Source organism: Notamacropus eugenii, chromosome 4 (assembly GCF_028372415.1).
Source record: "Notamacropus eugenii isolate mMacEug1 chromosome 4, mMacEug1.pri_v2, whole genome shotgun sequence".
NCBI lineage: Eukaryota > Metazoa > Chordata > Mammalia > Diprotodontia > Macropodidae > Notamacropus > Notamacropus eugenii.
Genome location: NC_092875.1, coordinates 80,721,354 through 80,735,573, shown reverse-complemented (window position 1 = coordinate 80,735,573; position 14,220 = coordinate 80,721,354). Strand labels below are relative to the sequence as shown.

Here is a 14,220-nt window from a genome sequence, read left to right as displayed (position 1 = left end):
CAGTCACCACCCATAATTCCAAAGGACCAATAAATCATGTCAATAATAATAGTAACTAGCATTTATAGAGCACTTTAAGAATTACAAAGCACCTTACAGATATTTCATTTTTTCCTGGCAACAACCTGGGAGATAGTTGCTGTTATTATTATTCCCATTTTATAGATGAGGAAATTGAGTCAGACAGAGATTGAGGATCACACAAGTAGAACAAGTATCTGAGGTCAAATCTGAACTCAGGTCTTCCTGACTCCAGGTCCAGTACTCTATCCATTGCACCACTTAGAAGTCTCATAATGAAGCATATTACCTGTCTCCTGACAGAGAGGTAATTGACTCAGGGTGCAGAATATATTTTTTGGACATGGTCACTATGGGCATATAGGGCTATGCATATTTAGTTTATTACAAGGATTGTCTGTTTTTTTCCCTATGTAGTAGGGGCAAGTGGGAATAGAGAGAACAGAGATTTGGGGTAAGTAAAACCAATAAATAGAATTGGAAAAAGTAAACAGGTCTATATTAAAAAAAAGAAAGAGAAGAATACTAGAGCCCTAATAGGAATAGGGAAATTTGGAGGAAAGAGTGGGTTAGGGATGGGGGAAGAAAGAAAGTTCCATTCTGTATAGATCTGGGAGCCATTTGTATGGAAATGATAATGGAACCCATTGGAGCTGATGATATCATCAAGAAAGAGGGTAGAAGGAGAAGAAACGAGCTTTGGAAGAGACCTAAGTTTATCAGATTGGGTAGAGGCAATGACCCAGCAGGGTCAAATTAAGGATATTTATGAATGGAGGAGACTTGAGTTTATTTATAGGCAGTGGGGAAGGAGCCAAGAGATGGAGAACATAGACAAGAGATGGGGAATGATCAAAGACACAAACCTCCAAGGACTGAGAAGGCTATGGAATCAAAAACAAAAGTAGAAAGATTAACTTTGGTGAGGAGGAGGAGGATGTCTTCTCCAGAGACCAGTGCAAAGTAGGAAGTATGTGAAGGAGATATGTGTAAGAGTTTTGAGGTATGATGTAAATATGAATGATGGATGGTTTCCATTTTCTTAGTTGAGTAGAAGGTTAAGTAATCTGTTGAGACACGGAGGTGGGAGAAATCACTGTATGCTAGGGAAAAGGAGAATGTTTGGAATAGCTGCATCATAGAAAAAACATCATAGAAATAATAGCAGGTAAGAATGAAAGGATTTTTTTTTGTAGTAGTGAGGACCCAAATGAGATTAGGTAACATGAATTTGTAGAATCCAGGAAGCATATTTATGTGACTTGCAATGATATTTATTTGGCTAGATATAGGATAATAATAGCTAAAATTTATGTAGCTTAATTATGTAACTTCATTGCAAAATACTTTGCATATGTTCATCTTATTTGATAGTCACATCAACTCTGTTAGGTAAGTGCTATTATTATCCCCATTTTACAGATGGGAAAACTGAGGGTGGGAGAGGTGAAATGTCTTGCTCATGGTTATACGGCTAGTAAGTGTGTAAGGCAGAATTTGAATTGGCACAATAGTGAGTTCAAATCTGGCCTCAGACACTAGCTGTGTGACCTTGACCAGGTCACTTAATCCAGTTTGCCTTGGTTTCCTCATTTGTAAAATGAGCTGGAGAAGGAAATGGCAAACCATTCTAGTGTCTTTGCCAAGACAAACCTAAATGAAGTCACAAAGACTTGGATGTGACTGCAAAACAACTGAGCAGCAACCTCCTGACTCCTAATCCAATGTTCTTTCTCTTGTGCTATAGCTAAACAACTAGCACATCCCTCTTTTTTTCTCTTCTTTAGTTGAAATACTTTTAATCTTCAGCTGATGCTGATAAGGCTCTGGTAGGTATCAAGTAGGTACCTGACTAGGGACTGAAAAGGTGGAGGACAGGGGTGACCCACAGTTGAGGTAGGGCAAAATATGGACAAGAAACAAGTGACTTCAATGATAGATATTGCATAGTTGATTTGGCTAATTGTAGGAGCAAGACTGAATGGAAGCCAGTGGAGCCAGAACAAGGATGATGGTGTGGGAAGAACTTGAGGACTAGAGGTGTGGGAAGAGTTTAGAAAAGCAAGGTATAGAAAGAATGAGGGGGAGGGGGAATGGAAGAAGAGATTTCAAGAGGGGGACTTTGCGGTTCCAGATCAGATGTGGTAAGTCCAGGGTGTGATTATCCCTAGGGTTGGTTATGAGGGAATTGAGTGAACCACAATGACTCCTTCTTGTAACTCAATTTTGGAACTAGCTCAGTTTCCTTCAGTTATGGGTCTAGTCCAATTTCTGTCTGTGAGAGAACTTTAATTATGGGAATTGTCAGAAAATGTTATTGCACTGTTTGAACCTACCTTTGTAGCTGGGAAACTGGACCACCTCTACCTGTTGTTCAGAGACTTTTAACTATGGACCTAGATTATACTGACCAAGAAACCCAGTCATATCCAAAGATTGATGTAAGGAATTTTCTCATAATTCCATATCTCAATCAAACCATATTTATTATCTGAAAACTGGCCTCAATCAGTTATTCTTTCCAGGTTCTTTTGATTAAACACAGACACTTGGGGGGGAGTGTGACACCTCTTTTTCTGATTTCAGGGAATTACACTTGTTTGGTCATTCCTCTTAACTTGGAAAGCCTCTAATCTCTCCTCCAATTGGAAATCAAATTGCCTAATTTTGTACCCTATTAATTGTTTTCTTTTAATTAATTGGTCTTATTTGAGTATTTTTAATACATAAAAATCTATCTCACTCTGTAGTCAGGGTCTTTGAACTGGGAGTCCATTGACTCACCTATTATGTTTGTTTTGCTAATAAATCATATATTTCAGATTGTTTCCTCCATTATTATTAATTGTCCACTATAGTTTTGGTATATTTGAAGTTGAACTGGCAAGCTAACTACTTGTTCAAAGAAACATTAATGTGAATATTGAAGAATGAGGGCAGGCCCTCAGTTGAGACAGGTACTGAATTCTGAGAAAAGAGGAAGAGACAGCTGAGGGCCAGTAGATGATAGTAACAAAGAGGTGGACAGTGATAAATATGGATCCTCAGAGGAGGGTAGGGTGCTGATAGTGGCAGAGGAATTGTCTGGAAGTAATAGTGGGGAATAAGTAATATACCAACTCTTCTTAGTATCATCCAGGGAGAGACAGGCAGTACCTGTGATGAAAATTATAAGTACTTGAAGTACTATTAAATGGATAATTTGCAGGCATTTAGAAAGGAAAGTGACAACTATTGAGTCAGTATGGCATCACAAGAACAGGCTGTGCCATATTAAGCACATATTTGGAATAGGAAGTACCACACCAGTACTGCCCTTCAACATCACAGAACCCTGAAGGGCAGAAGTCCCAATCAACTGGCACTTCCTCAGTCCCATGGCTAGCCAATTGCCACCTTATTTCCCTAATGTTCATGATTCAGATGAAAATACCTTTCTGTTATTTATCCCATTTTCTTGTCCCCATCCATTACAACACTATTTTTTTCCCAGTCTCTTTAGTACTCTGCCTTCCAGTGTCCCAATTTCCAGTAATATTTCTCTCCATTGGAGATCTTTTCTTTTTCACATTTCCATTTTCTTGTACTCACAGAAATGTGAGTCTCTCTTGGAGACACTGCACCCCTGACTACCTGTCTAGGGCTAGTTGCTTCTTTTCACATTGGACCAAGAGGAATCGGTATATTCCTTACTCCGCATTGTCACTTTCAGATTCTACCTCTACCAGAATCACTCAGCAGTCTCTTTGAGATTCATCCCATCTGTTTTGATCATCCTATCCCAGTCCTTGTTGTTGTCATCAACTGACATTCAGGTCACCTTTTCTCTTTTTTTGTGTGGTATCTTCTTATCACTAAGACTTTTTTTACTGCAATTTCTAATACTGACACCACATCCCTTTATCCCAGACAACTTCTCAGCTTTGGCTTCATTTTTCTACCTTTGACCGTATGCCATACACCTCTACTGACTACCTTGCCCCCTTGCCTTTTCATCATTTATCCTCCCCTTTCTTATCTTTGGGACATCTCCACGTTCTCTACTCATAGAGGCAATGTGGAGCAGATGAAGATTTTGAGAGTTGTGTGAATGATGGATTTGATGGGGGAGGCTGTACTCAGGGAGACCAACTAGGAGGCTAAAAATTAGATGAGAGATAATGAGGCCTGAAGTAGGTATTCACCTTGTTTTGTTCTGTATATCCTGAGGACAGAACTAGAAGCAGCAGGTAGAAGGTGTGGATTAGATTGGCTCTGAGGTCCTGTCCAATTCATACCTGAGCAAGAATCCCCTCTGACATTCTCCACAAGTGATCATTCAGAGATCTGTAGTGGGGGGAACTCTACCACTGAAGGCTTCCCATTCCACTTTTGGACTGCTAGAATTAGTAGGATTTTTTTTTAGATAACCAACCTCTGTGTATTTTGTATCCATTTCTTCTAGTTCTACCCTCTGGGCCCAAGGACAAGAACAATTCCTTTTTTACATGACATACCTTCAGGCACTTGACAGCTAATGCCTCTCTTTTTTCCTCTTCTTTAGTTGAAATATCTCTAACTTTCAACTGATGCTGATATAACATGATCTCTAGGTCCTTCATTCTCTTCATTGCTCTCCCCTGAACACTCTCCATGCCCCTTTTAAAATGTGATGCCTATAACTCGACATAGTAGCCCAAATGTGATTCCCACCAGAACAAAACAATGAGAATATTAACTCCTTTGTTCTATATGAAATCACTATGGGTAGCATACTACATGAAAAGAAGAAATGCCCCTTCCTCTACCAAATAGTAACAAAATATTAACCATTAGTTACCATTTCTATTTTGTCATACTCCCAAATGGACTTAAGGTGTGTTATTGTTCTGGAAGATAGGTGATATTTAATTAGTAAACACTTTGATCAGTTGTACGGTATGAATAATATTGAAGTCTTCATACTATAAGGGAGAGAACATAGTAGATACAGTATGTACAATATTTTAAAAGTGTGTTCAGTCTTAATTTATTCAACTCTTCCTTCATGAGAGTGGAGAAGCAGGGTGAGAACTGTGGTAGTTTTGAGATGGGATAGTAGTAAGATGAGTTTCAAGAGATTACCACTAAAACACCAGCTAAAATTTCCCGTTATGACTAAGCAGTCTAATGTCTGGAATATTTATCAATAGGGCTATAATTCTCTTTAGCTACAAAGATCTATATTATTACAGCCCACTTTTGGATAGTGCTAATTGTTATTTAGCCACTTGTGTCTCAGTAGAGAAAGTGTCATTTCTCACACCAACCCAGATACCCTAGGATCTATCCAAGATGGGGGCAGTAGCAGGACTTCTCAGAATTTTCCTGGAAAGCCTTTCTTTGGTTCTTTTAATATCATGGAGATGCCAGTATAACACTTGGACTGTCTGCCCTCTAATCTGTTTAAAGGCCACTGGATCTCTTCCAGCTCATTACCATTGCTCTTGGAAACTGTTCCACTTGGCTCTAATTCAGACATAGAATGAATGGTTTCCTAGCTTTTGAGATGTAATGCCTAACATTTTTACAACCCCATTCTGAAACATCACCAAAATCTTTAAGAAACAGATGCTAATTTCCATTTTTCCTAACTGCCTTAGGCTTCAGCAGGGAAATCTCCACTTATGGGATCAAGGAGAATGAGCAGTAGAGTATTAACCTTATTGTCTCCTTCAAAGTTATATCATTGTCCTTAAGAGGGATCTGTAAATATAGACTCAGACTGTCCCCTGGTCATTTTTGAGATATTCTCCCCAAAGTAGGCCCTCTGTTTGGGATGATCCTTCAGGGCCCTCAGTTTTCTCTACAATTTTAGAGCCAGAAAATGAATCCCTTCTTCCTCCCCTAAGGCTTTTATGGCTCTGAGCAATGAAAGGACTGTAGATTATCTTTATCCTGAAACCCTGGGCATATGGAGCTCTTGCCGTTGCATTCTTTGATCAGTTTTGCTGACCTTTTGCCTATTCCTAGACTGAGAACTCAGTTTCAAATCAGGCTAGTGCAACCAAGAAGCTTACCATCTACAGAAGTCTTCAGCTTTCTAGTTTGTGAAACTGCAGGAATTACAGCTGACACAATGAAGCCTGCCATTGCAATTAAGCAATGTAATAAAGATGGAAATCCAAAAGGGTCCTCTCCTCATCAATTTTCTAACAATTAAGAATACTATAACGACCAAATCTAACACTCAAACGCTAATGAAAAAGAGGTTCCAGTCACACAATACAAAGAGGAGGGGCACTGCAAAGCTACAAAATTGACATTAGGTTGTCCTCAACCAAGTAAATTCAGCCTTGGATGTATATGAAGTCAGAGCTAAGAAGAGCAGATGGGGAGAGAATAAGAACGATCTTAAAATAAAAAGTTAAAAATAGTTTCTACTGATTGGGGAGCTATCTCCAACATTTTCATACCCAAAGTACCGGCTCTTGCTATTCCTTTTTCTTTCTTTTTTTTTCTTTTGCCTTCTAGAGGAAAGGGGAAGTGGAATCTTGGAACAGAGAACTAGGACAGAACAGAGAAAAAGGACATAGAGACCCTGAGTATTCCCTTTCTTCTTGGCAGTTTTTCTAATAGCTGTGGGCAAGCCTAAAAAGGTACTTGAGAAAATGAAGCTCCTGGGGCTTTTACTTTGAAAGAAGCCTGATTAAGCTGGCTGGGCTTTTGGACACATTAAATAGTGGCTGCTCCTATCCTTCAGGTATACTGCCACTAGCTATCTGCAACATATCACAGCCATCCAGTCCAAGCAGCAGAGCAGCAACCATAGGGATGGTTGAAATTAGAATGCCTCCCCAGCCCCCCTTTTTATAAGGAGTAAAGAAATATTTAAATCAGAACAGCTTTTGCCTTGTTCTCTTTGGCCCTGAGGTATCAGAACTAGAAGCAATATGTGGAAGCTATAGTGGGACATTGTTTCACCATAAGGGTTCCCTGACGGAGCACAGTAGTCCCAAATGAAATGGAATGTTCCAGGATGTAGAGCTCTCCACCACTTGGAAGGATTCCAGTTCAAGAACAGGTTGGAGATGATTTCTAAGAAGCTGTAACTAGTAATTTTTGTACCAATGGCATGAGCTCACTGAGTTGGGGGATAGGGTGATAGCACAAAGACATTAAAGAACTCACTGGGAATATGGTCACCCCTCTGCTATCAGGCAGTTTCCTGTTTTAATTACTCTTGCTACCCAGTTGCTAAGCTTAGTTTTTTCTTCATTGCTCCAGGCCTGTGAGTGTTGTGAGTGACCTCAATTTTTGTGCCTGAATTGAGCACTCTGGGAATTTTTTGAACTCTGAGGTTTTATTAAGTTTAACAAGTAAAGCAAATGCTTTAGAGCAACATTTTGTCAGCCTGGTGAAACATGTGGATCCCTTCTTGGAATGTTTTTAAATACATAAAATAAAATGTATAATAAGGGAAACTAATTATACTGCTATGTAAAAAAAAAAATTCATAAAACTGGTTAAGAACCCCTGCTTTAGGGTAACTTTCTAAAGAAAGAGATTACCTGAGATACATGGGTAAATCTTAAACATATATAGACAGGATATAGAAATGTAATGAACCTCAGAAATCATGTAGTCCAACCCATTCCTTTTGCAAATGAGAAAACTAAGGCTGAGTAAGTGACTTGCCCAAGATTCATGCAGGTGACTCAGTACTATAGGATTTAGTGTGCAGGATTTAGAGTCACAAAGACCTAGATTAAAATCCTGCCTAGTTGGGTGTTCTGAAGCAAATCACTTACCTCCATAAACCTTAATCTCTTTATAATATAATATATATAACATATAATCTCCTGTAATATCAATAAGGTATTACAGTGAATAGAGTGCTGGGCCTGGAGTTAGGGAAAACATGAATTCAAATCCAGCTTCAGATATTCACTAGTTGTGTGACCCTGGGCAGGTCACTTAACCTGCCTGCCTTGGTTTTTTTCATCTGTAAAGTGGGGATAATAAAAGTACCTACCTCCCAGGGTTGTTGTGAGGATCAAATATCTATAAAATATTTTGCAAATCTTAAAGTGCTATTTTATTATTGTTATCAATGACTATAATACTTAGCTCACTTGGTTGTTTTGAAGCTTAAATGAGAACTAATGTATATTAAACACTTTGCAAGTCTAAAAGAACTACAAGCCAGTTATTATATTAGATAGCAGAACTGGAATCTGAACCTGGATATTTTGATTCTGAATCCAGTGCCCTTTTGACCACACTTCCTTCACTAATCTTGTAACTTCTCTTTTCAATTTAACCTAACCTGAATTTTACACAGAACTCATAATGTTCTTTTATCTTCCCCCTTAATCTTAACAGTGTTGTCTGCCTCCTGGGATTTATCCTGGGTTCTGTGGTTTCTGCGACTTTTGGCATCAAAATCCCTGGAGCTACTTTCAGATGCAGGTAATGGTCAGGATTAGGGAATCATTTATGACTTCCTTATTGCACAACTTGCTTCCTAAGTACTACTTTCAGTACTTTCGTCCACCTTGTGCTGTAAGCCATTTTTCCTTCCAAAAGTATGTGACAGCTATGTAGTAGTTGTTATAAGTTATGACCTACGTAAGTTTGTGTAAGTTGGTGTGCCTGAAATGAATGAGTGAAAGGCAACTGCCTAAATCTATTAATGAGTCTCAGGACAGATACATTAAGGATATTGTTGTAAGGAAATGGGATTGAGATTAGATATGCCAAGGTAACTGTTAACCAGGAGAGGGGAACCTGCAGCCTTGAAGTCACATGTGGACCTCTAGGTCCTCAAGTATGGCCTTTTGACTGAAACCCTAAATTTGGATTCAGCCAAAGAACTGCACTTGAGGACCTAGAGGACTACATGTGGCCTCAAGGCTCCAGGTTCCCCACCCACAGTTAAGACCTTCAGAATACTGAAACCTATAGCTTCAGAAGAGAGACCAGAAAATTAAGAAAACAGATGAAAATTAACCTGTTGAGCAAACCTTTATCAACCAGATAATGGTTGACATTTATGTAGCCCTTTAAGGTTTGCAAAACATATTACATGTATCATCTCATTAGATGCTGGCCTATGAAACTGCAGCACCATGCAGGGTTTAAGACCACATATACTTAGGGAGATAGCAGAATGTAGGACCCTAAAGGAGAGGACTATGTATCCACCATCAATTTCAGGAGTATCATGCTAAATCACCAGAACCCTACCCTCATGGTGAAAGCCTCAAGAACTTGTACCCTGTTCAACAGGAGATACTATGATATTGGCCACTCTTTGTTCTATGAATAGGACGCCTGTGTGAATGTGTGTGTAATTCATAGTTCTCATAGTTCTCATAGTTCTTTGGGTTTATGAAGCATTTTGCTTACAACCCTGCAATATAAATGGCACATTATCACTTATGTATTTCATATGAGTAAACTGAGAGGGTGAAGTGACTTTCCGTTGGCCACAGAAGTAAGAAGTGTTAGAGTCAAGCCTTGAATTCAGATTTGTTGATTCTCAGTCCAGTGTTCTTTCCATCACGCCACACCACTGCATGGATGTTAACAATTAATTATAATGTTGTTACAATTACTTCTTCCTTCCACTTGCTACTAAAAACATACTGGTCCAATTTCCAATACCAAAGCTATGTATCAAACGTCACTTGGTGCAACATGCTCTCTTTGTGTTAGGTGTATGGAAGTTCCTATGTCTCTTCCCACCCCCACATATGAAATAGACATTTTCTCACCTAACTTTTTAGATTACTCACAGAATCAGTTGGAAAAGACCTCTGAGGTTATCAATCAATATCCAAAAAGAGATTCCCTCTATAATATCTCTGCCAAGTGGCTATCCAGCTTTCATGTGGAGAACTGGCTACTTCCTGGGGCAGAATATTCCACTTTGAGACAGCTTTAATTGGAAGGAAATTACTCCTTGTGCTGATATCAGTTCTATTCGTCCAACTACTGATATCAGTTCTGTTTTCCAGGACCAAGAAGAATAAATTTAATTTCCTCCACATGACAGCCTGTCTTCTTCTGATAAGAATATCTTCTCATATCCTCTGTTGCTGAGGCTAAACATTCTCTGCTCACAGGTAGAAGTGGTACAGAGGAAAGAACACTGAATCTGGATATGGAGGACTTGGGTTCTGATACCAGCCTTGTCCTGTGTGTCCCTGGACAAGTCATTACCCACCTGTAGGCCTGTTTTTCATACATAAAATGGGCTGAACTATGTGACCTCTCATGTACCTTTCAGCTCTAAATCTGAAATTCCTTATTCCTCACATAACATGGTTTCAAGTTACTTGGTTACCTTCTTTTTAATAGACTACAGTTTGTCAATATCTACTCTGAAATAGTCTAAGGACACAATATTCTACTTGCTGTCTGATGATGAGCAAAGTAAAGCAGCCCTACCATTCCCCTTTTTCCTGAACATTATACCACCATAAATACAGTCTGAGATCATACTTGCTTTTTCTGGCTCCTACAACACAATAATAATTCATATTAAATTTTCAGTACACTAGGAGACTTAAGTATTGTTACATGAACTGCTATTAAGCCAGGTCTCATCCATGCTGTGCTTGTACAGTTGATTTTTTTGAACGTATATGCAGGATTTTTCTATTAATCTCTATTTAATTTCATCTTTAGAATTAGCCCATAGTTTTGGCATATTGAGATCTTTCTGAATCCTGATTCTTTCACCCAATGTTACCTGCAGATTTGATAAGTATACCAACTGCTATGACTTCTGGTGGAGCTAGATTCTACCTAAAACATTCTCAGGTTCTATAGATTTAACAAACTGAAGTAAACAAAAAAGAGCAAGTTGATTTCAGCATACATTTGAGTGAAACGAGTCCAGTATTTTTTCTTTAAAGGTAGGTTCAGTGGAAAAAGAAAAGGAAATTAGGTATAACAAGTAATGGAATATAGATATTTATATTAAATAAAGTTCTAAAATTTGCTGTAAAGTATTATCTTTAAATACTATGTTTAAAGTTGCTTAATTTTAAGTCTCAGTAATGAGACTTTGTTTTTTATAAGTGATGCATTAATTTATGGTTAAATCTGCAACGGCTTGAGCAGAAAGTCACTTTTTGAATCTCAGGGAAGGCACATACTTTGGAGTTTAGAACATATAATTTAGACATTCCATTGCCACCAGGTGGCAGTGTACAAAAGATCTATGATTAACTTTTTGAAGGGTAAGAAAAAAATCTTGAGTTAAATTTGTAGAAAAGTCATAAAGTGACAGTTTTCTCACAGTATGTGTCTTCACTGTAAACTTTATAATGTAAAATTTTGTGTGAGTGCAGAGAACTTTCTCTCTGGTGTGAATTTTGTGATGCTGAATTTAAAATGAATATATACTAAATATTTCTTCATGTGCACTGCTTTCACAAGATTACTCTCTGGTATGAATCTTTTCATGACTAATTAGAGTTATTCTCTGGCTGAAGGTTTTTCCACACTCATCACATGTAAAGGGTCGCTCTCCACTGTGAATCCGCTGATGTCGAATAAGATGAGAGCTTTGCCGGAAAGATTTGCCACATTCACTGCATTCATAGGGTTTTTCTCCAGTGTGAATTCTCTTATGTTGGATAAGGGATAAGCGTGCACTGAAGGATTTATCACATTCATTACAAACATAAGGTTTCTCCCCAGTATGAATTCTCTGATGCTGAATAAACTGCGAGTGCTGACTGAAGGCTTTTCCACATTCATTACACTCATAAGGTTTCTCTCCAGTGTGTATTCTCTGGTGCTGAATAAGTGATGAGCGTACATTAAAGGCTTTCCCACAGTCATGACACTCATAGGGATTTTCTCCAGTGTGAATTCTCCTATGCCGAATAAGGTGTGCACTTTGGCTGAAGGCTTTTCCACATTCATTACACTCATAAGGTTTTTCACCATTATGTGTTCTCTCATGTTTAATTAAGGTTGAAATCTGGCCAAAGGTTTTCCCACATTCATTGCATTCATAGGGTTTCTCTCCAGTGTGACTTCTCTGATGTTGAATAAGGTGTGAACCCTGGCTAAAGGCTTTCCCACATTTATTACATTCATAGGGTTTCTCTCCATTATGTACTCTCTGATGTTGAACAAGGGAAGAAAGTACACTGAATGCTTTATCACATTCATTACATTCATAGGGTTTCTCTCCATTATGTGTTCTCTGATGATGAATAAGATTAAAGCTCTGACTAAAGGCTTTTCCACATTCATTACACTCATAGGGTTTCTCTCCTGTGTGAATTCTCTGATGCTGAATAAGGTGACCTTTCTGGCTAAAGGTTTTGCCACATTCATTACACTCATATGGTTTCTCTCCAGTATGAATTCTCTGATGCTGAATAAGGGATAAACGTGCACTAAAGGATTTTCCACATTCATTACATACGTATGGTTTCTCTCCAGTGTGAATTCTTTTGTGTTGTATAACTTGTGAGCGTTGGCTGAAGGATTTCCCACATTCACTACACTCATAGGGTTTCTCTCCTGTGTGAATCCTTTGGTGCACAATAAGAGTTCGGTTTAAGCTGAACGTTTTGCCACATTCATTACACTCATATGGTTTCTCTCCAGTATGAATTCTCTGATGCTGAATAAGGGATAAACGTGCACTAAAGGCTTTTCCACAGTCATGACACTCATATGGTTTTTCTCCAGTATGAATTCTCTGATGTTGAATAAGATGTGAGTGCCTACTGAAGGCTTTCTCACACTCTTTACACTCATAGGGTTTTTCTCCAGTATGAATCCTCTGATGATGAATAAGGTTAGAACTATGACTAAAGGCCTTCCCACACTGATGGCACTCATGAGGTTTCTCTCCAGTATGAATTTTACCATGTTGAATAAATGATGACCTAGTACTAAAGGCCTTCCCACAGTCATTACATTCATAGGGTTTCTCTCCAGTATGAATTTTACGATGTTGAAAAAAGTATGAACGAGCACCAAAGGCTTTTCCACATTCATTACATTTGTAGGGCTTCTCACCAGTGTGAATCCTCTGATGTTTAGTAAGGATAGAACTGCGACTAAAAGTTTTTCCACATTCACCACACTCATAGCATTTCTCTCCAGTATGAATTCTCTCATGCTGGATAAGTGTTCTGTTCTGGCTGAAAGCTTTTCCACATTCATTACACTCATAAGGTTTCTCTGTGTTATGAAGTTGCTGATGTTCAATACTAATTGAATTCTGTCTGGGTATTTTCCCATATATATTAAGTTTACAAGCCTTCTCTCTTGTATGAATACTCTGATGATTAATAAGGTCTGAATTATTTTTGAAAGTCTGGCCACAAGTTACACATTGATGGGTCTTCTTCCCTCTGGGAACTCTCTGGTGTCTACCATGTTTTGAAGTCAGATTTAAGTACCTTCCAAATTCATTACATACCTGACCTCTCACTCTAGCAGAAGTTTTCTTGGGGATCACTGTCACTGGCTTGCAGTTTCTTTCCAGGGAAAGGGATTTCCTCAGGGCTCCCACCACAGGTTTTTCCCAATGTTTTTCTAATTGATTATCAATTTTATAGGACTCTCCAAATTCAGGTCCCTTAAGTCTTCCCAGTATCCTCCCCTGTAACTCCATCTTTTCAGATATTTTCTGTCTTGGAGACAACTTCTTTTTACTTTTGGTCTCACAATCTGAAACATTGAACACAAAACAAAATATAAATGTCATCTATTTTTTATTCTGGCTCAAGAGAGACTATTGAGGCAGGAATATAAAAACCTCAATGAAACAAACATCTAGTATGGTGCTGACAGATTTCAATACTAGTCTCATAGCCCACAGAAAGAATGAGAAAGGGTAGCTTTCTAGGGGAACAAAGGACCAAAGTGGGAGGAAAGCATTATTTAATGGGGCAGGAAGAGCCCAGAGAACAAGGAAACCTGGACAAATTATATACTAAAGTGCTGAAAGGACTTATGGAAGTGATTATTGAGTTCTTTTTAGAGATCTTTGATGAATCCTGGAAAACAGGAGAGGTGCTGCAGGAGTAGAAATGGACAAAAATTTCCACATTTTTTAAAGCAGAGGAAAAAGGTCAATATTTCAAACTTTACCTGGTAAGATTTGCACAAATTCCCTGTAAATCCAGGAACTTGGGGGGAAGGGGAGGAGGAAGCATAGGGGAAAACATTTAAAAGAAGCATGAAGAAAAGCTGAAT

General features: G+C 38.5%; 1 protein-coding gene across 3 annotated transcripts in view; it reads right to left on the bottom strand.

Annotated features, from left to right (window-relative positions):
* Positions 1-5,004: 5,004 nt before the first annotated feature.
* LOC140500164 (uncharacterized) overlaps positions 5,005-14,220 on the bottom strand; it is a 70,037-nt gene continuing 60,821 nt past the window's right edge. For 2 of the 3 annotated variants that reach the window (XM_072602491.1, XM_072602492.1), the window contains one exon: positions 5,005-13,692. In XM_072602491.1, the coding sequence (XP_072458592.1) occupies positions 11,432-13,692 (2,261 nt within the window). In that variant the 3' untranslated portion in view covers positions 5,005-11,431. The remainder of the gene's footprint in view (positions 13,693-14,220) is intronic. The other variant, XM_072602493.1, reaches the window with a different exon arrangement.